The sequence below is a fragment of the Parus major genome, chromosome 8 (genome assembly GCF_001522545.3).
Source record: "Parus major isolate Abel chromosome 8, Parus_major1.1, whole genome shotgun sequence".
NCBI classification, from domain to species: domain Eukaryota; kingdom Metazoa; phylum Chordata; class Aves; order Passeriformes; family Paridae; genus Parus; species Parus major.
In genome coordinates this window covers 21,593,853-21,615,478 of record NC_031777.1, presented here as the reverse complement: position 1 = coordinate 21,615,478, position 21,626 = coordinate 21,593,853, and the positions used below count along the sequence as shown (strand labels likewise).

Genomic DNA, 21,626 nt, shown 5'->3' with positions numbered 1-21,626 from the left:
GTGCCGCCGCCGCCGCGCTCCCCCCCGCGGCGGGGCCGGTGCGGTGCGGTGCGGGGCGGCGCGGGGGGGAGCGCGGTGTGTGGCCGCCGGCGGCGGGCGCGCCGTTGCTTAGCAGCGGCGATGGGCGCTGCCGCGGCGGCGGCGGCCAATGGGAGCGGCGGCGGCGGCGCGGCCCCGGCGCCCCCCGCCCCCGCCTCCCCTTTAGAGGCGCGGCGGGCGGCCGGCGGCGCACACACAGCCCTCCATCCGCACCGGCACCGGCACCGGCACGGCCCCGCCGCGCGCATGGGGGCCGCCGCCGCGCTCGGCCCCACATAACGGGGGGTGCCCAGCCCCGCCAGCCGCCCCGCCATGCCGGCCGAGCCCCCCCGCGCCGCGCCGCCGCCGCTCCGCGCCGCTCGCCGCAAGCCGCTGCCCGAGGTGAGTGAGGGGCGAGCATCGCCCGCTCTCGCGGGGACTGCGGGCCGGGGACGGGAGATCGGAGAGCGCGGAGGAGCCCGGGGCGGGTGCGGGGACCCCCGTGTTCCCCGGCTCGGGGAAGCTCCGGCAGTCGCGCTCCCGCTCCGAAACCGAGTGCGGCGGCCGCGGGCATCCCGCCCCGCTGCGGGTCCCCTTCCCCGGGCAGGGGCTCTCTCCCATCTCCTCTTCCGGGCTGACCCGATCCTCGCCCCCTCCGCAGGGCAGGGCTGCGGGCCAGAGGACCCCGCTGTGGCTGCGGGCCCGCTTTCAGGCGCTGCTCTTCGCCCTGGGTTGCCGGATCCAGCGGCACTGCGGGAAGGTGCTCTTCGTGGGGCTGCTGGTGTTCGGGGCGCTGGCCGTGGGACTACGGGTGGCCTCCATCGAGACCGACATCGAGCACCTCTGGGTGGAAGGTAAGCGCGGCCCTGCGGGCTCGGCCACCCGTGGGAACGGTCCCGGTCCCGGTCCCGCTCCCGGCCGTGGCTTTGTCCCCCACGCGCGGCGCGGAGTGCGGGGCCGGCCGGGAGGCAGGTGACAGCGCGGGAGCGGGGCGGGAGGAGGAAGGTGAGGATGCCGCTGCCGGCCGTCCCGCCACCGGGGCCGCGGGTGCCCACGAGCCGGGGTCCCGTCTGCGCGGCCGCTCGGGCTGCGCCGTGCCCGGGTTCGCGGTGCTGGGCTGCGGAGGGACCCCCACGCGTGTCCCGACGGGGTCCCCGCGCGAAGGTGCCGACGCGTGCGATGGGGCTGGTGCTGGACACCCCCTTCCCGGTGGGAATAACCCCCGGGGACGGCCGCAGCCCCGCAGCGGGGCAGAGCCGGCGCCGCGGAGCCGCCGGTGCCGGCCCGGGACCCCGGCCCGGGGGGAACGGGAGCGCGGGCAGGGTCAGGCGGGAGCAAATCCCCGTTTCCGAGGGGAAGCGGCTGATGCCCCCTCCTTTGTTATTAATAACTCCGGCGTGGATTTTCTCTCCCCGATCCCTTACAGCCCTGCTTCACGGGTCTGGGATTTGCTTTTTCCTGCGCCTCCCTTCGGCTTTTGGGGGCCCCCGGGGGGGCAGCGCCCCGAATCGCACCCCCGTCCGTGCCGGCGGGCGCGGCGGGGGGATCCCCCGGGCGGGGGTCCCCGCGGGGTGCTGTGCAGGGGCAGATGTTGCTCAGCGGAGGGGTGTCAGCCATCTTTGTGCGGGAGCGCTGCCTCCTCCCCCACGCCCCGCTCCCTGTGTGGTCCTCAGCTACTCTTGGATTTGGTTCAACAATAGAAGCAACTTTGCTCTCCCACCCCCTTTTTTTTTTTTCTTTTTTTTTTTTCTTTTTTTTTTTTAATTTAAAAAAAATAGGAGCTCTGCGCTCCCTGGCTGCTTGCACACAGATGCACACACGGACCCCTGCCCAGGAATGCCCGGCTCTCCCACCTGCTCCCCACTCCCCAGGGATGTTTGTCCCCCCTCCCCAGATCTCGTCTCCATCACCCCCTTCCACTGTAACACGTAGCAGAGAAATCCAGTGATACCTCCCGGTCCAGCCAGCGCCTGAACTGTGGCTGCTGAAGGAGAGACGTGCTCCTGCCGTGGTTCCCTCACTCTGGGTCGTGGCTCCGGCTCCATTGAATTTTTATTGTGCTTTTGGGGTAGCAAGGAGTCAGCGTTTTGTAGAACTGTGGCCAGGAAAGCGGCTGTGGTTGTTCCTGTTAAGGGGAATGGGACTTGTGGCACATCAGGGTGGAGAGCGGGATGGGGAAGGGGCCAAGCCTGGGGATGGCTGGAAGCGCCCAAAACCCAGCTTTTCCTGTGCCCCACTGTGCTTCTCTGCTCGCTCGGGCACAGCCAGGAGCAACTGCGGCTGCTCTTGGGGGATTTCCCCCACACTGCGGTCTGGCTGTAATGTGGGTGCCGGGGGCCTCTCTCAGGAACCTTCTCTTTCTCAAGGCCTCCCATCCTCTTCAGTGTCAGGAGTTGGATTTATTTTTTATATCTTTTTAACCCCGTGGTGAAACACTGTTGACGTGGGGTGTCCTGTCCCTTCCTGGGCAATGGGTACACTGAGGTCTGTGCACAGCCCCTCCTCTGGACCTGTGGTGCCTGACTGAGGATGGGGTGCTACTCAAAGCTCCCCCTCCTCCTTCCTGGGAGGGCTCTTCCCCTGGGAGTGTGCACTTGGGGCAGACCCCTCCGTGCCTTGCTCCTGGGTGGCACAGCCCCAGCGTCCTCAGGCGTTGGCACAACCTGCGACCACCAATGACGATGTGTCTGAGATGGCTTTAGTCCCATGGGGTCCCTGGCAGGCATGCACGGGTCAGGATGTGGAAGGGAGGTTTGCGGTGACACTTTCAGTCTCGTGTATCAGCTGTGGGGCTGCCTTCCTTCCCCTTAACCATCTGTAGGTCCTTGCCTCACCGCCAGCCTCAGCTTCTGCATTTTCTAGTGAGATCAAAGCATCCCCCAAATATGCCCAGCCCTGATCACTGCATCCCATCCTGCTGGTGTGGGGATGGGCAGTATCAGGGGACAGAAGGGCCTGGGATGCCCCTGGAGAGTGGGACACAATTTCCCAGACTCTGTGGCTGGATGCAGAGCACTTGAAGCTGCTTTGGGATTTTTCTCAGCCGCTACTTTCTCACATTCCCACATGTGTGGCAGGATTGCAGAGTGTGTCCTCTGCAGTGAGCCTGGCACCACTGTTCCAGGCTGAAGCAGCACAGTTCTTTCTCCTTGGCTGGCAAAGTTGGTATCCCATCAGCTTGATTCCAAGTGTTTGGGATCCCCAGGGTGCTGGGGACCCTGCTGCCTCTGGGTCTGTGAGGAGACGTTTGTGGGACTGGTTCATCCCAGTCCTGAGGCAGTGCTGTAGGGTCTCTAAAAGGCAGGGGGTGTGTGCAGGGCATCCCGGGCCCATCATCCTAGCCCAGTGGGTCCCAGCTCAGGGGCAGGGTGGTTTAGGATTCCAGGAAGCCTCTGGTGACTGCATCCGATCACCTGCCTCTGCCTAGCCTGGCTGAGGGATGTGCATGGTGATGCTCCAGCCCACAAACCACCCCACCCAGGTGAGGCCCCAGCGCTGCAGGAGCCGAGTGTGACCCTGTGCCAGGCAGTCCCCACTGCAGGCTGAGCTCAGTTCTCTGGGAGCTGGGATCCTGGTGAGCAGGGCAGGGAAAGGAGCTGCTTCCCATGGGAGCATGGTGCTGGTGTCCCATCCCCCTCCTCCCCAAACAGGGAAATAGGGTGGGCAGCCCTGCTTTGGCCCCATGACTGGGGTCAGCATTCGGGCCATGCTGATGGTGGTATGTCCTCCTGAGCCTCGGCTGTGACCCCGGCCAGTGTGGGGAAACAGAGGGTGCCCTGTCCCAATTCTGGCAATGTCCTTAGAGCGGGGGGCTGGCTGAGGGGTTCTTGTGGTGTTCTGGGGTTACACCTGACCTGCATCCCTGTTTGGGAGATGGAAGGAGGCTGTGTCACCCCATAAATTGGACTCGACTGTGGAAATGTTCAATTAGGCTCCTCCGAAGCAATTAGCCACTCGGAGGCTTTGAAATCCCGGCTAGCGGCGAGTGTTGAGTTACCTCTAGACACCTGGCAGCTGTTCCTGGCTCTCCCAGGGCGTCTTTAGGGCCAAGGGGCCGGGGAGGCGAGCTCTGGGCAGGCAGAGCCCTGGGTGGTGAATGGGTCTGGCTGATTTATAGCGCTGAGGGCTGGTTCAAAGGAAGGCCGGGTTAATTCCTAACCGGAACAGCCAAGCGCCCCGCACAGCCGTCGCGCTCTCAAAGAGCTGCTGAGTCTCCCTGGAGAAGACCCTGTCCCTTTCCTGGAGGGGTCATGGACACCCCGAATGTGCTGATGGGATGAAATAGGATGCATCTTACAGGGGTGAAGGGAATTTGCTCCCTTGTTCTCATCTTGGGGCACAAAGTTGATACACCCCCAACCCCCTTGGCAGTGGCTTCTGTCCTTCCTTGACCTCTGCAACAGTTCTTGGCACAGGGCATCACTTCCTCAGCACACAGGACAGGGCTGGGATGCAGCGTGGAGCTCCCCCCGTGGCAGGGCAGGACAGAGGGGAGGTGCTGGCTGTATTTGCAGAGAGAAGGGCATAGGGAATGGGAAAGCCCCAACAGGAAGCCGAGGATGGGATAGAACACCCTCACCACTGTCTGTGTGGCCCCTCTTCCCAGCCCCTGTCGCCACTGTGCTGGGTGGGTCCCGTGGAGGGGTGTGGGGCAGCAGCAGTGGAGGAGAGTGGGATGCCACAGCCGTTCCTGGGTGGGCACACAGAGAGGTGGGTGGTCTCGTTGCTGGGTGGGTGGGTTTGTGGGGTGGGATGTTTTTGCAGGGGCTGAGAAGGGAGTGGGTGAATCTGAGGGGCTGTGTGTGGCTGGTGCTGACAGGTTGGGGGGCTCTAATGGCAGTTTGTCTGGGGCAGCAAGATGCCTGCTGGGATCTGGCCAGAGCTGGCTTCACTCCTATGGGGTGGCTCCTGGACTGCCATGTCCCTGCTCTGCCTCCAGATGGGTGTCCTGGGGAAGAGGGTCCCCATTTCTTGTGAGGTGTGGTGACACAGGTATTATTCTGCAGGAAGGAAAGGGACAGCCCAGGGTGCCTGGGCACTGTCTTGCCTGGCCTGGTGGGATTTTTCCTTCAGAACCCTGCTGTCCCCTCTGTTTGCAGGGTCTGAGTATCTGTGGGGACACTGTGCCCCCATACTTAGGGGCTTGGAGGAGTGAGGAACAGCTGGGGTGCTGCTGCCATGATGTGCTGAGGTCCCTGTTATCCCAAAACCTGCCTGCCTGGCTCTCCCCTATGCTCCGAAGTCCCCTCTAGCTCTGAAAGAACCTTTCTTCTCAAGAAGGGAGGTGGGGGGGTGGGGGGGAGGAGGCTCACCCAGAAGCCCCCCACCCACCAGAAGATGGGGTCCATGCAGTTCACCTTTATTTATTTATCTTTGGGAGGTGAGCGCAAAACCTCTTGCTCTTCCTTTTCCCTTCCTTGACAGCTTGGTCAGCTTTTTTGGGCTGGAAAATTTTGCTAATTAACCCAAAGAGACTGGAAGACTTTACAGATGGCTGTGGCTTATCTGCCTCTATCCATTTTGTTTTGCTTTTCAACTTAGATATATATATTTTTATTTCCTAGAAAGTATTGGTTTTTTGGGGTTTTTTTAATTTTTTTTTTAACTTGGACATATCTACGGACTTAGGGAAGGGGCTCTTTTTTTTGTGTGTTTTAAATGTTATTTGGCGGCTGGGAGGGGGCAGCGCCAGGGCCCAAGAAGAGGGTTTTATTATCTGCCTCTCCCTCGGGCCTGGAAAAGTGGTCTGAGTTCAAAAAATTCATTTCTTGCCTGAATGAAGCCAGCAATGTGGAAAAATTTCACCATTCAGAGGGGGATGAATGTATGTTTCAACCACACATTAAGTGACATTAGCAAGCAGTGGAGTGCCTAATGTGGCCATTTTTCACAGCAGCCAACAGAGGGGGTGATTAGCATAATTAGTACAGGCAGCCCTATACATATGGAAATGGCAAATGCCTAAATGCCAACACCAGTGGAAATTTATGTCAATGCTGACAGGAGTCTTAGCGGTGAATAGTTCCCAACTGAATCCCCTCTCCCCCCCCCCTCTTTTTTTTCCCCCCCTCTCTCTTTTTCGGGGGTCGCGCTGTCCCCTCGGCGCTGGCCGGGGCGGTGCGAGCTCCCGGCTGTCCCCCCTCCCTGTGCTGGGAACCGCCGCCCCCCGATTTGGGGTAATAAAGACATTAATTTAGCTTTGCCGTTAAACAAAAGAGTTCGGCCGGGGCCGGCGGCTGGGGAGCTGGCCCCAAACGGGCCCTTTCAGCCCCTCCGCCGCTGGCTTTTTGAAGGCATCCCCGTCTTCTGCCGCCCCTCTTGACTTAGTCGGGAGCCCCTTCAGTGGGGCTGGGTTTAGTTGGAGGTGCTGGGGCAGCGCCGAGCCCCCGTGCTGCTGGGGGCACCCATCTGCCACGCAGCTGCCCCCCTTGCCGGGACCAGCCGCGGGGTGAATGGGGCCGGGAGGACGTGTTTTGACAGGATGGGGCCGCCGGGCTTTTGGCGAGGCTGGCGGTAGCGGCCGGGACAGGTAAAAATGGCTCTTTCAGTGTGCCCTGGGCGAGACTTCCTCCGGAGCAGCATGGGTCCTTTCACTGCCTCCCTAATCCAGCTAATCCGCCCCACAACACTTTGAAGGTGGCCTCCGGCTTGCACGCCGCTCAGCACGGGGAAGCTGCAGCCGAGGGATGCTCGGGGCGGTGCCTCGGGACCCCCTCCCACCGGGATGCGGGATAGTGCTTGAGTCGCGGGATGCTTCTGGCATCCCTCTGAAGCCCCTGGGACTCTAAGCAGCCAGGGCAGGCATCTCTGCCCGTGGGATGCGCTGGCTCTGTGTTTGCCCCCGTGGGTGCCTCTTCTAGCAGGGTGGTGCTGCAAAGGGAGTTCCCCGTGGGGATGGCTTTTCCCAGGGGATCTCAGCCTGACCTTGCCCCACTCCCAGCTGTGCCTTTGTGGTGGTTTCCAACCCTAGCATTGGGATGTTGTGCTGCAGAAAGGGGGCTGCTCATCAAGTCCCTTGCTAGTGGGCCCAGCTGGAGCTGGGCTCAGGGCTGCAGCATCCTCTGTGCACCAGCCAAATCTGGAACTCAACATTTGTTGCCACATCCCATAGCCCCATTACACCAAACAGGACAGGGCTTGATTTTTGGGGGCCAAGCGAGAATGTGTACCCAGGAGTGCTCCCTGCCTGCCCTCCTGCCCCACCCAAGTCGCCTGAGTGGTGACAACACTGGCAGTGCCTGGGTACCATCTGCACTGAGGTGGCAGTGCTGTTGACCATGGCCTCTACCCACCCTGATGGGACAGACAGGTCTTTGCAGCATGTGTTTCCTGGGGAGACACTGGTACCTCCCTGTGGTCCCCAGCACCTCCCACATCCCTCCCCCACCTTCACCCTTGCCAGGCAGGGAGGGCTCAGTGTGGGGCTGGCAGCCTGCCCCGACCCACTGCCCTCCCCGTGCCACCCAGACACGCTGCCCTGGCACACTCAGCCTGCTGCCCCCCACCCTTGGGTGCTTGGAGATAGGGCACCACGGGGTTTGTTCACCTCCTGCCCTGGGAAAGCGTGGTGGGAGGTGCCCTTGCTGTCATAACCAGCAGGGTGGCTGCAAGGGGGCCAGCCCTGGGCTGAGGGGCTTTGCAACTGCACTGTGGGCAGCAGGACCTGGCATGGGCTCATCTGACCCCAAATCCTCTGAAATGAGTCTGGGAGGTTCTGGCTACCCCTGGGGAGATGTGGAATGAGCTGGGATCAGACCCCTTCCAGGACAGGAGGACAACATGGGGGCTGAGGCTCTGTCTTGGCTGGAGCAGCTGAGGGCACAAGTTGGTCCCACTATGTGCGGGTGAGCTGGCTGCAGTGTGGTGGCTGTGGGTCCTGTGCCAGGAGGGTTTGGGGAGCAGTGGCAGGGCAATGGCTCAGGCAGGGTGGCCGGGGTGGGGGCAGGGAGGCTCTGGCCCTGCTCTATAATTTTGTGGCGGATGCTGTAATTACGGGGAGGGCTCCCCCGGCATGGCCCTGGGTGGGAGGCAGCCGCACACGCAGCCACCCTCACTGCCAGGGACCCTGTCCCAGCGTTGGCATCCGCTCTCCCTGCTTGGGCACGGCAGGAGCCTGCTCTGCACCCCAGGTGTTTGGAGTGCAAGTGGGTGCAGGGTCTCTTTCCACCATCCAGCCCGAACTGCTCTGAGCCTGCACCCCACAACCTCCGCCCAGGGTGAAACCCCCAGGCAGTGGTACCGAGGAGCAATGTCCAACCCCAGGGAGGATACTCCTGCCTGGGGGGGACTGTCCTGCCCCCAAGATCTGATGTGAGATTTTGGACGGAGCTGGGGGTCCAGGGCAGTGAAGCCAAACCCTGCCGGCGAGCAGAACAGGCTGTTAGCAAGCAGGACCGGACGCCTGATTGGAACCAGAGAGCCCTTTGCATGAAAAAGCCAAGGGCTCCCTTTGTTAATTGGAATAAAAAAAACCCAAAAAAACAACAAAAACAACAAAAACCCAACACAACAACAACAACAAAAAGGGAAGAATTTACATACAGTTCCTCATTAACGTGCTCATTGTTGGTATCGGGGTGCCCCCCCAGCCTCCTCCCGGGCCGGGGGGCTGCGTGGGGTGTCTCGCCCCGTTCCCGGGCCGGCCGGCCGGCGGGCGCGCGCCCGTTTGAAGTGTCCTTGGCAGCCCTGTGTGCGCTGCCTTGTCTTTTCATGTTGCTCTTTGGTTAATTAGGGTGTTGGAATTTGAGGCTTCCTCACGGCCTTTGAAGCTTGCTGACGGCTCGCAGTGCCCTGTTCCAAATTAACACTAATTACAAGGGACGGCTTTTTATTTTCTCTCTTTTTTTTTTTTTTTTTTTTTCCCCCTCTCTCTCTCTCTCTTTAATTTTTCGGGGGGCTCGCCCCCTCCCCATGCTTGCAGATGTGTGGCTCCTCCCGCAGCCGTGCTGGGCGGAGATGCCGGCAGGGCAGGGCGTAGCAGGATGCATCCCCCGGGAGCAGCAGCGCCGTCGGGCACCCCCTCATCGCTGTGTCCCACCTCCCGCCCGGGTTCGGCGTGGGTGGCATGGCTGAGATCAGAGCAGCTTGGCGCACCTCCTGCCCGACCTCCCAGCCTGCTGGGAACGGGATGGGCGTCCGGCTTTCCCCCCCCAGACACCCACCCTCTCTGTGTCCTCGTCCCCTCGCCCTGGGTGCTGCTATCCCCTCTGACACACACACAAAAGCCGCGGCCATGTCCCCCCCTCCCTGTCCCTGGCACAACCTCTATCCCAACTGGCATCTGATGGACACCAGCTGCTCCCTGGCCCAGCCAGGAACAATAAAGATGCTTTGCCCTCCCCGTTCCCAAAAAGCAGGGAAAAGAAAAAAAACCAAAACACCAACCCATATAATAAGTCATTAAAAGGGAAGATTCTGCTCCTTATTTGCGGTCTCGCTCTGGCCTCCTCGGTGCTGGCGGAGGGCCAGGCCCGCCGGGGCCCCCGCCTCTTGCTGAGGGAGCGTCCTGGTGCAGATGAATCGTGACCTCCCCCTGCTATCCTGGGGCTGGGCAGGAGCTGGCCTCACCCCTGCCAGCAGCACTGCCTTGGGAAGCATCCCACGCTGGGCATCCTGGGGTACCCCAGTGGGTGGCACTGGGACAGGGGCTACACCCCAGATGTGCCAGAGCAGCATCCCTCCCACCCTGGGCAGGAGGCTGGGAGCAGGGCAGCCAAGTGGTGCACTTGGGAGGGGTCTCAGGATCCACTTCCCCCCCTCCTCCGCAGTGTGTCGTGTCCCCTTTGCTATGCCAGGAGAGATGGGAGCCCCACATTCAAAGGGGATGGGGACAGCTGTCCCTGGGATGGTGCTCAGCCACGTGAAAGACCATGCAGGGTTTGGTCCCAGCCCTGGCCACGTTGGCTGGGAGGGGATTCCTCTTCCACGCCGAGGCAGCCACAAATGAAGTTGGTGGCTTCAGCCGGAAACTATGGCACTGCTGTGCTCAGAGCTCTCCTGCTGCCAAAGGGGAACAGATCCTAGAGCCTTGTCAGGGAAGAGTGATGTCCCCAAACCTCTCCTGGGGCAGCCTACACCTGCAGGGAGTTAGGGGTGCCTGCCTCTCTCTACACTCATTCCCTGCCTGCCTTGGGGTGCCATGGAGGAGCTGGGCTAGGCTGGGGTGCCCCCAGATTCGCTTCCTATTTTGTGGGTTGGTTTTGGGCATCTGCAGCACCCACCACAGTGCACAGGTGGAAGTGGACAGGTTGGGTCCTCTGTTCACCAGCTATCTGTGGTTTTTTTCTGGGAAAAGCAAAGCTAACAAGCTGCTTTGGGGTTGGGTACAGTGTTGGTTGGAAGGGGGGTGCCTGGTCCAGTGTGTCCTGCGATGGTCCCTGTTTAGGTCCCTTGGGTGTGAACACCCAGAGGATGCAGCAATTAGGGAAGCCCACACCAAGAAGCCCCTAAGAGTTAACATGGTACCATCTGATGCTGCACAGCCTCAATTCTGCCCATCCCATTCCCTGGGCATCCTGATGGACAGGGCAAATTGGTGGGATGGGGGCTCTGCCTGCCCTGGCACTGACAGGGCACACCATGGTTCCCTCCACAGCGGGCAGCCGGGTGAGCCAGGAGCTGCGCTACACCAAGGAGAAGTTGGGCGAGGAGTCGGTCTACACCTCCCAGATGTTGATCCAGACCCCGAAGAAGGATGGTGATAACATCCTGACGCAGGAGGCCCTGCAGCTCCACCTCGAGGCGGCCTTGGCCGCCAGCAAGGTTCAGGTCTCACTGTACGGAAAGTGAGTCCGGCTCCAGATGGGGGACGGGACCCCCACCGTGCCCTGCACATCCCTCCACCCCTTGCCATGATCCCTGTGGGGAATGCCCGTTCTCAGCTCCTCCTTCTGCCTTTCCAGATCGTGGGATTTGAACAAGATCTGCTACAAGTCTGGTGTCCCCATCATCGAGAACGGCATGATCGAGAGGGTGAGTGCTGGCCTTGGATGTCCCACCGGGGCCCCCAGGGGGTGGCTGTTGACCCACGGGATCAGTCCATCAAAGAATGACAGTGGACATTGTTTGTGGTGGGGACAGGGCTGGTCAGCCCCAGGCGCCGTGACGGCACTGCTGGCTGGATGTGGGAAGGTGCAGATTTGGGAAGCCCAGCAAGGCGGGGGGAGACTGGGGGGTCTGATCCATCCCTGCTGACCCCTTGCATCTCCTCCAACAGATGATAGAGAAGCTGTTCCCCTGTGTGATCCTGACACCACTGGACTGTTTCTGGGAAGGCTCCAAGCTGCAGGGAGGATCAGCCTATCTCCCGTGAGTGTGTGTGGGGAACTGTCCCGGTCTGTGGGGGGCTATGGGTGGGAGCAGGAGCTGGGGATGCTGCCGAGGGGCTGTGCTTGACCTCCCTTTGTAGCTTGGCTCTACCTGCTCCAAGGTGCCTCAGTGCTGCTGCAGCTTGTCCTGCTCAGCCCTAGGTTGGTCCCACCACCATTGCTTTCCCGCTGGGCCAGCACCCTGGGGACGGGTCCCTGTCCTCCCGTGTCTGGCCTCGGTGGCACAGGTAGGGCTGCACCGCTGCAGGGGGGCTGCAGCCCTCAGGCAGGAGCTGCCCATCCCATCCCTGCCATGCCATGCTCTCCCACCAGACAGGGATGGGGACGGGGGGACAGTGGCTGTGCCGCAGACAGGTCCTTGAGGCTGCTACCCCCGCCCCCCGTCAGCGCTTCACGGGTGCCACAGTTGTGAGGGGGCACCCACATTCCTGGGCTGCGTGGAGCGCACAGAGTCCCTGGGCTGGGTGGCGAGTGACTCCCAGCCAGCTCCTCGCACCGCGGTGGTGGGGCTGGGGACCCCGGGCTGGGCCGGGGGAGCCTCCCCCACATTCCTTCTGTTTACGCGTGTGTTTGTCCGGGAGAGCTGGGGCGGCTTGTGCATTGTCAGCAAACGCAGCCCTGTGCTTTCTCATGCTAATGCTGCTCTGAAAGCTGCCCCTTGCCAAATAGATGAAATAGTGGCCTTATTCAGGCTGCTGCGGACGGGAGGAGGGGGAAGGGGCCGCAGCATCCCCAGCCAGGACTAGGGGCTGGTTTTGCCCCCCCAAGACCTCAGGTTCTCCCCATCCCAGGCTGGGGAACTGCCGAGAGCAGGAGCAAGGGGGGCTGGGGTGGCTGTGCCCGATGGGATGCTGGTGGCATTGCCGGCTCGGGCAGAGCTCTGGGACTGAGGTGCATGGTGGGCAGGGTGGCACCCGAGCAGCGCTGGGACTCATCTCTCCTCGCAGCCGAGTGCCCGGGCGGGCACCCCGGCTAAGTGCTGGCCAGCCCATGGGGACTCGTCCCCCTTTTTAACGCCGAGGGGTGAGCGGGGCGGGAGCTGGGAGAACAAAGAGCAGCAATCTATGGAAAGACAAAAGGATTTGCCCTGGCTCAGTGAAGCAAGCGAAAGCAGATAAAAGGGGCTCTCTTTGGAAGCAGCAGCAGCTCCGGTTGGTATGTGGGAATCTCGAGCGCCCGGCTCTGGCCCAGCCAGCCTTCATGAATTATTAGGCTGTGTTTCTCCCCAGAGCCCACACTTGCTCGGGGCTTTTTCTTCCCCTCTTTGGAGCGCTAGGCTGGGTTATTGGCTTTTTTGTGTGTCCTTTCGGTCTTAAAAAAGAAGCTGAGTGAGGCTGGAAGCTGGCCCCCAGCTCCCCAGGCTGGGGTGGAGGGAGCAGAGCATCTGCAGGCAATGGGAAAAACCCTTTTCCTGGGTACCCAAGTCCCGGGCGGTCCTGCTGGAGCTCCAAGAGCCCACGCCCAGCTCCCAGTATTGTGCTGAACCCCCAGGACTTCTGCTGAGCCCCAAACTCTCCATCTTGGGGAAAAATGACAGGGAGGGCTGTAAGGGATGCCGGGAGCTATTGCCTGCTTGCTCCCCTCTATCAAGATGTTAGCCCACGGGCAGTAATCGGCCTGACTGCTCACACAAAGCGGGGCCAGGCAGCAGGGCCGGCTCCCCCCGCTTTGTCCCGGACTAACAGGATCAGGCACGCTACTTGACTTGGGGCATGGCCCGCTGTGGCGCACAGGGCACGGGGGATTCCGTGGGCGGCCCCGGGAGGGGGTAAAGGATGTGCTGGGAACTGACTCTGCTCGTCTGCATCCTCACATCCTGCCTTTGAGGGCATCTGCAGCACCCCTAGGATGGGTTGGCAGTGGTGGTGATGGTAGTGCATGTGGGTTTTGGCATCCCACCTGACCCCAGTGCTGCTCTCTGCCCAGGGGCCGCCCGGACATCCAGTGGAGCAACCTGGACCCTCTGCAGCTGATGGAGGAGCTGGGGCAATTCACATCCCTGGAAGGCTTCAAAGAGCTGCTAGACAAGGCAGAGGTGGGACAGGCTTACATGGAGCGGCCTTGCCTGGACCCCCGGGACCCCCAATGTCCCCCCAGCGCCCCCAACAAGCAGAGCCAGCAGGTGGGTCACAATCCATGAGGACCAGGATTGGGTGTGGGGGCTTACTGTTCTCCTGTCTGCCCCACAATCCTGACAGCTTCCCTCCACCCACAGAGCCCCGACATCCCGGCTGAACTCTCGGGGGGCTGCCACGGCTTCTCCAGGAAGTTCATGCGCTGGCAGCAGGAGCTGATTTTGGGCGGCACAACCAAAGACTCCCAGGGCAAGCTGTTACGGTAAGAGCTACTGTGGTGTGGGCATCGGCAGGCACGGGGCAGAAACCTGCCTGGCTGCAGCGGGGGCTGTGGGGCTGGCGAGTGTGTGAGGCCACTGAGCAAGGCAGTGCTTTGGGGCAAGGCAGAGCAAGGAAGCAGGATGCCTGGGTCCTCTCCTGGGTGTCTGTGGTGGGGATGGTTGCCGTGGGGTGGGGGATGGACCCATTCCTGCATCCTGGGGCGCTGCAGCCAGTCCCAGCGAGGTGCATGCCTGTCCCCCAGCGCCGAGGCCCTGCAGACCATGTTCCTCCTCATGAGTCCCCGGCAGCTCTATGAGCACTTCAAGGATGACTATGAGATCCATGATATCAGCTGGAGCGAGGAAAAGGCAGGAGCCATCCTGGAGGCCTGGCAGAGGAAATTCGTGGAGGTGAGCACCAGGAACAGCTCCCACACGGGGCTGGGCAGGGGTGAGCCTGTGCATGGCATCCCTCTGTGCCCAGGTTTTCATGTGGCCATGGGTCCTGGCACTACTCTCCTTTGATGCAGTGGGTCCCTAGGGAGTGTCAGTGGTGATGCTGACACTCTGAATGGCTCTGGGCTGGGTGTACTGTAGAGCAGGGGGTACTGTCTCCTCTAATGGGATGCACCTCTGGCAGCTGGCACAGGACTCCATCCCTCCCAACGCCACACAGAGTGTCCATGCTTTCTCTACCACCACGCTCAACGACATCATGAAGTCCTTCTCTGACGTCAGTGTCATCCGGGTGGCTGGGGGCTACCTCCTCATGGTACGTGTGCCCCTTCTCTCTGTCCTTTGCCATCCCTCCATCTCTCCCCTGGTCCCTGCTAACCCACTGTGCTCTTCCAGCTGGCCTACGCCTGTGTCACCATGCTGCGCTGGGACTGCTCCAAGTCCCAAGGGGCTGTGGGCCTGGCAGGGGTCCTGCTTGTGGCTCTCTCCGTCGCCTCTGGTCTGGGGCTCTGCTCACTGCTGGGCATCTCCTTCAATGCAGCCACCACCCAGGTATGTGCTGGGGGAAGAGCTGAGTACTGTGAGGTGGACCCTGAGGGCTCAGGGGTGGCCAAGTCTGCTCTCAAGTGGTGGCCGTGTCGCTCTGCTGATGCCAACTGCTCTGTGGCAGGTCCTGCCCTTCCTGGCCCTCGGCATTGGGGTGGATGACATGTTCCTGTTGGCTCACGCCTTCACCGAGACGAGCCAGCACATCCCCTTCAAGGTGAGCACTGAGCACTGCCCAGGGGCTTCTTGGCCGCCTCCTGCTTCCCCATGGTCCCTCTCATCACCCCTTCTCTGTCCCTGCAGGAGCGGACGGGTGAGTGTCTGAAGCGGACAGGGACCAGTGTGGCTCTCACCTCTGTCAGCAACATGATCGCCTTTTTCATGGCAGCCCTGGTGCCCATCCCTGCCCTGCGCGCCTTCTCCCTCCAGGTAGGGCCACAGTCCCTTTCCAGGAGATGGGAAGGGATGGCCAGACCCTGCTCTGATGTCTGTCCCTCAATACCTGCAGGCTGCAGTGGTGGTTGTGTTCAACTTCGCCATGGTGCTCTTTGTTTTCCCTGCTATCCTGAGCCTGGACCTGCACCGCCGGGAGAAGCGCCGGCTTGACATCCTCTGCTGCTTCTACAGGTACCAGCACTTGGCTGGCTGGGATGGGTCTGACCCCACAGTTCCCTAAAGAACTTCTAAAGAAGATGAGGTGACTAAATAACTCATCCTTCTCTCTCTCTCCTCCTTCACTCTCTCCATGCAGCCCTTGCTCCTCACGGGTCATCCAGATCCAGCCCCAAGAGCTTGCCGATGCCAACGACAACCATGCCTGTCACCCATCTCCTTATGGGCACCCCGGTGTGGCCACCAGCACCCAGATCACCACCACTGTGCAGGCCTTCACCCGGTGTGACCCCTCGGGCCACCACATTGTCACCGTCCTGCCACCCACCTCCCAAGTGTGCACCTCACCTGCCGTCCTCCTGCCCCACACCGACCCCTTGGGCTCGCAGGTCTTCGCCCCATCCAGCTCCACCCGGGATCTGCTGTCCCAGCTGGATGAGGCCAAGAGCGGGCGGGAGTGTGTCCCCCTGCCCTTCTGCCGCTGGAGCCTCGCTGATTTTGCCCGGGAGAAGTACGCCCCACTCCTTCTGCGCACCCGGACCAAGGTGAGGTGGGGGTAGCCCTGGTGGTGCCACTCAAGGTGGGTGGTTGGCACAGGACCCCTCCTGATCCCCCCGTTGTCCCCACAGGTGGTAGTGGTGGTGCTGTTCCTGGCACTGCTGGGGCTGAGCCTCTACGGCACCACCATGGTACATGATGGCCTCTACCTGACTGACATCGTGCCACGGGACACCAAGGCACACGCCTTCATCTCAGCCCAGTTCAAGTACTTCTCCTTCTACAACATGTTCATCGTCACTAAGGGTGGCTTCCACTACCCGGGTGCCCAGGCTGCCCTGCTGAGCCTGCACCAGGCCTTCAGCACCGTCAAGTACGTGGTGCGGGAGGGCAACCGCGACCTGCCTAAAATGTGGCTCCATTACTTCCAGGACTGGCTGCGAGGTGAGGGATATGCCTCTTCTCCATGACCTTCCCTGCCTGACAGTCCTCTCCCCAGCCTGCATGCTTCCCACTGGCCTGGGAATGCCTTTCTGTCTTCCCTTGTGTGCAGTACTCTGGGAGGGTGGTCCCAAGGTGCCCAGCATTGGAAGCTGAGCCTTGGGGTTTCTGTGTGCCCATCCCTCTGGCAGCACACTCCCTGGGGTCATACGGGGTGGTGTGCAGGGCGGTGAGTCCCCAGGGATGCTTATCCTGCATTCTGCATCCCCAGGGCTCCAGGCCACCTTTGACAGGGACTGGCAGGCTGGGCGCATCACCCATGACAGCTACCGCAATGGCTCCGAGGATGGGGCACTGGCATACAAGCTCCTGATCCAGACTGGCAACAAGAAGGAGCCCTTCAACTTCAATCAGGTGAGTGGTGACAGGGCTGGGCTGACTGGACTGGGGATGTCTCTGCCCCAGCTGCCCAGCTCATGCCCATTCCTGGTCTGTCCTGTAGCTGACCACACGGCGACTGGTGGATGAGAATGGCATCATCCCCCCTGACACCTTCTACATCTGCCTGACGGTGTGGGCCAGCAACGACCCCCTGGGCTTTGCTGCCTCCCAGGCCAACTTCTACCCCCCACCCCCTGAGTGGATTCATGACAAGTACGACACCACGGGCGAGAACCTGCGAAGTGAGTGAGCATGGTGGACTTGCCAGGGCCCCCCTGCCCCCAGTATCCTCCTGCAGAGTATCCCATTCTTCAGGGCCTTTTTTGCCCTGAAGGGAAATCCCCCACCTCCCTTACCCCATCTGGTAAACTGCCTTGCTTCCCCATGCTTAACCCATTGCCATTAGCAACACACACCTGCTCCAGCCCTTGAGCATCTCACTGCAAAGAGTAACCCACTAATGCACAAAAATCCTACAGGCAGAGAAATGCCCTGCCCTCCTCCTTGACCCCGGTCTGTTCCCTACACACTCCTCAGACCTGTGGTACCAGTCAGGGGTTGCCCAGGCTGCACTCAGGCTGCTGTGACTGTGGTGTTCTTGTGCTGCCTGTGCACCCATACTGCCCCTACCCTCATACTGCCCGTGATCTCCTCACCAGTCCCAGCAGCCCAGCCGCTGGAGTTTGCCCAGTTCCCTTTCTACCTGAGTGGGCTGCGTCGCACATCTGACTTTGTGGAGGCGATTGAGAGCGTACGGGCCATCTGCCGGGAGGCTGCCCAGCGCCACGGCGTGCTGAGCTACCCCAGTGGCTACCCCTTCCTCTTCTGGGAGCAGTACATCGGCCTGCGGCACTGGTTCCTGCTGGCCATCAGCATCCTGCTGGCCTGCACCTTCCTCGTCTGTGCCTTGCTGCTGCTCAACCCCTGGACCGCCGGCATCATCGTGAGTACGCACCCTGATGCACGGGGATGGTTCTGATGGGTGGGGTCAGGGGCACCCAGCCTTTCTCCCATCATGATGAGTGGTGCTGGGTACCTGCTTCATGGGAATTGGGTGATGGAATGGCCAGGGACACCCTGGGGGGAAGGGATGTCCATATGAGGGTGGCAGTGGGTGGGGGGACTCCTATATGGGGGCATCAGTTATGTCATTGATGAAGAGAGCAGGGGGTCCTGGATACATCCGTGCAGAGTGTGATGGGAACATGCATATGGAGGTCACAGTTGGTGGGGGACCCTCATGGAGAGATGTGGGAACCCATTACGAAGGGAATGTGTGTAGTGGCCAGGGGTTTGGTGACATCCATGCAGAGCAGGGTGAGGGCTGCCCCCAGAAGGTGGGACAGAGGGACATCCCAAATAGAGTGAAAAGGGCCGGTGATGTGAGGCTGCCCTATGTGGAGTAGGATCAGGCTTGCCAGGGAGAGGGGACAGCCAGCCAAAGCCATCCCTCACAGACCCCACCACCTTCCAGGTCTCCATCCTGGCCATGATGGCTGTGGAATTGTTTGGCATCATGGGGCTGATGGGCATCAAGCTGAGCGCCATCCCTGTGGTTATCCTCATTGCCTCGGTGGGCATCGGTGTGGAGTTTACTGTCCACGTGGCCCTGGTAAGCACAGGCTGATCCCAGTTCCCACTCTCTGGCACCCTCATTCCCTTGGCCATGTGCTGTTGGGTGGCACATCATGCGTGGCACATGGGGACAGCCCTACATGACATTTCCATCCCACACAGGGCTTCCTCACAGCTGCAGGGAGCAGGAATGTGCGCTCAGCTGCAGCACTGGAGCACACTTTTGCCCCTGTGATGGATGGTGCTGTTTCCACCCTCCTGGGTGTCCTCATGCTGGCTGGCTCCGAGTTTGATTTCATCATGAGGTGAGCACTGAAGAAAGGTAAACTAGCCACTTGCTGCCCTGCAAGAGCTTTGGCAGTGGGGGATGGTGGGTGTGGCAGCTCCCCTGTCTGGCAGTGGGGATGTGGGGCAGCTGGTGAGGACACCTTACTGGGGACTGCCATTCCGTCTTGTCTGGAGGCTGGGGAGACATAATAGGGCCAGGGGGTGTGGCATGGGAAGCCATGTTTGGGATGGGACAGGTTCTCATGGCTGTGCCTGCTTACCCCATGTGCCTCTGCCCCCCTCAGGTATTTCTTTGCGGTGCTGACCATCCTGACGCTGCTGGGGCTGCTCAACGGGCTGGTGCTGCTACCTGTCCTGCTCTCTGTCATCGGGCCACCCCCTGAGGTACAAGACCCCTCCATCCTACCTCGTCCTCCCCAACCCTGTACCCACATCTCTCCATCCCCCTCTCCCTGCCAACCTTTCACCCTCTATTCATCTTTGCCTTGTCCAGTCCCAGCCTCATCTCAAACCCACCTCAATCCATCCCTTGCCCTGTACCATCCCTCTTTTACCTCATTCTTTCTCTGACCCATATCCTACTTCCCTCATTCCTGCTTCATTCCACACTCAACTCCCCCATCCCTCCCTGACCCATCTGATCCCATCCCTGCTTCACCTGGTATGACCCACATCCCCATCCTTGCATCAACCCATATTCCCTACTTCTCCATACTCCTCTGTTCCTGGCCCCTCTGACCTGTCTTCTCTCCCCAGGCATCCCAGGTGGATAATGGCCCCTGCCTACCCCCACCAGAGTCGGTACCCCCGTGTCTGGGCCCGGGGGGAATGTATGTCCGGCGCACTCCAGCCTGGCCTGCCACCTTCCCTGAGCCCTCTGACACGGAGCACTACACAGAGAGCGTAGGGCCAGGCAGCCCACGGGGACCCTTCATTGTGCCCCCTGCCCCGGCACACATCCTACTGGAGGCTGGCAAGGACCCCAGCTTCCCCCGCATCACTGTGAGTGTCTCTGCCCTTTGTGGTGCTGCTGACCCCCCTGCATCCCCAGGGAGAGGCTCACAGATAGAACTGGGGGATGGGGACCGGTGCTATTGTCAGAGGGATGCTCAATATGACTGGAGGCCCTCATGCTTTGTGTTCCTCCTTCAGGTCCTGAAGCCCTACAAGGACAGCCTGGAGGTTCAGGGAAAGAAAGAGGCTTCTGGCCCTCAGCATGCTGCCCCCCTGCCCTTCGGGGAGCCATGCACCACGCTGCCCCGAGAGCACCCGCAGTCCTGCCCACCGGGCACCCGGCCAGCCCCCCCTGCAGCCCTGCCCACCTACAGCACCCACCTGCAGGGTCCTGCCGGCAGCTACACCACCGTCACGGCCACTGCCTCAGTGACTGTGGCCCTGCACCCCACACTGCCTGGCTCCTACCCCAGCTTCAGCCCTGAGGGCTTCACCAGCAGCGAGCGGGACTGCCTGGACGAGCCGAGCACCAGCGGCACCGCTGTGCCCAACACCTTTGAGATGCAGAACATGGGACACCATGGGGCAGGTGCCCGGCGCTAGGTGAGCTTGGGGGGACACCCTACCCAGGGCTGGTGCATGGCAGCATGGGGGTGTGAGGTGGGTGTGGAGGGACCCAACTGACCTCCCAAATCTCTCTCCCTGCAGGTTGCTGGTTCCTGGGCAGAGCATCTCCCCAGCACCCAGTGGGCACAGGAGGGTGCAGAGCGGGGTCACCTGTGCCATGCTGCTAATCGTTGGAGCGGTCTTGGCCGAGGAGGACCGGCCCCCCTGCACCGGGGCTTGGTAGGGCAGGCTGGCACTTCTATGCAAGCTGTGTGCAGGCCAGGCCGTGCCCACGTGTCCCTCACCTGAGGCTGTACCGTTGGTGCCGTGTCCCATCACCCAGGGCTTGGGGTTATCCTGCCCTGGGCTTGTTGCCCCCCAGAAATGGAAGCACTAACTCCCCCCTCTGTTTCTGGAGCTGCTGGCAAGGTGGACTCAGTACCATGCCAGCTCCCCCCTCTGTGGGGTCACTGCCTGCTCCCCATCACCTCCTCCTGGGATCACCCATCCCAGGCCATGAGCTGGGGTACCCCAACAGGGTGCCCTGATGCCCCCTGTCCTGATAAGGGGGCAGCCCCAGAGCCAGCTATGCCCTGGTGTGCCATGGGCAAGGCCTAGGGTGGGCACCCCCACCTTTATTTATTGCAAAGGGAAACTATCTATAGAGAGATATATATTTTTAAGCTTATTTTAAAAGATTTATTTCTCAGCCTACAGCCTCGCCCGGCTGCCCAGGGCGCAGGCAGGGAGCGGGCAGACACTTTGCCCAGTGCAGGGCTGCCCACTGGAGGCAGCAGGAGCCTGGGGGCACAGATCTGGTTCAAGCCCCCACTCCATGGGCAGCTCACCCCTTCCAACATGCTAGTCTGTGCCTCAGTTTCCCCAGTGACAAGGATGGGAAGGCTGGAGATCATGGATGTCCTACGGTGGAGAAAGGGAGCCTGTTGCTCCCCAGTGCACAGGCAGGGTTTTGGAAGGGGGAGATCCTTGGAGTGGTCCTTGCTGTTCCAAGCCCCTGAGCTGTCCCACGATCACAGCTACCTGTGTCACACTTGTGCTCTGCCCATGGGGATGGCACAGGCTTGAGCACGCACAGGACAGTGCACGCTGATGTGGGCTCCCATGGTGCCACCAGGCACATCTTGCTGGGAAACCGTATTTCTTACCGTGTCCCCATGCAACGGGGCTGTCCCTGCAGCCAGCCCCTGTCCCCGTCCCCGTCCCCATCCCGGGCACTGTCCGCGCCGTTACCCAGCACTTTAACTCCAGCGGTGTTTGCCGTGCCTGCGGCCCCAGGCCCCCCGGCCCCCTGACACTGCCATTGAGCAGGGGTGGCCTTGGGGACCCTGTCCCCGTGCCAGGCGTGGGCACGGTGGGCAGCCCCCCTCCCCCCCAACACGCCATCTAAGTTATTTATATCAAAGAGAGCAAAGGTTTATTTTTGTAGTTTGTACAGGCGGTAGTGGGGACCGAAGGTTTATTTTTAAAGAGTAAATATATATATTATATATAAATTACCTGCTGTGTCC

At 61.2% G+C, this 21,626-nt stretch overlaps 1 protein-coding gene across 1 annotated transcript; it reads left to right on the top strand.

Annotated features, from left to right (window-relative positions):
• The first annotated feature begins 351 nt into the window (after window positions 1-351).
• PTCH2 (patched 2) lies at window positions 352-21,614 on the top strand. Its single transcript, XM_015636884.1, has 24 exons — window positions 352-420; window positions 680-872; window positions 10,613-10,802; window positions 10,920-10,989; window positions 11,234-11,325; window positions 13,272-13,467; window positions 13,561-13,682; window positions 13,944-14,091; window positions 14,321-14,452; window positions 14,533-14,688; window positions 14,807-14,899; window positions 14,986-15,111; window positions 15,191-15,309; window positions 15,434-15,839; window positions 15,924-16,236; window positions 16,505-16,647; window positions 16,736-16,916; window positions 17,334-17,617; window positions 18,149-18,286; window positions 18,412-18,554; window positions 18,822-18,921; window positions 19,294-19,539; window positions 19,690-20,094; window positions 20,200-21,614. The coding sequence occupies exons 1-23, from the start codon at window positions 352-354 to the stop codon at window positions 20,092-20,094; spliced, it is 4,065 nt and encodes a 1,354-aa protein (XP_015492370.1). The 3' UTR covers window positions 20,200-21,614.
• The last annotated feature ends 12 nt before the right edge of the window (window positions 21,615-21,626 follow it).

Bases quoted from the DNA above. Each gene is read 5' to 3' on its own strand.
- PTCH2 (XM_015636884.1), top strand. From the start codon at position 352: ATGCCGGCCGAGCCCCCCCGCGCCGCGCCGCCGCCGCTCCGCGCCGCT. The intron at 10,803-10,919 runs GTGAGTCCGGCT...CTGCCTTTCCAG, and splicing joins CAGGTCTCACTGTACGGAAA to ATCGTGGGATTTGAACAAGA. The intron at 15,310-15,433 runs GTACCAGCACTT...CTCTCCATGCAG, and splicing joins ATCCTCTGCTGCTTCTACAG to CCCTTGCTCCTCACGGGTCA.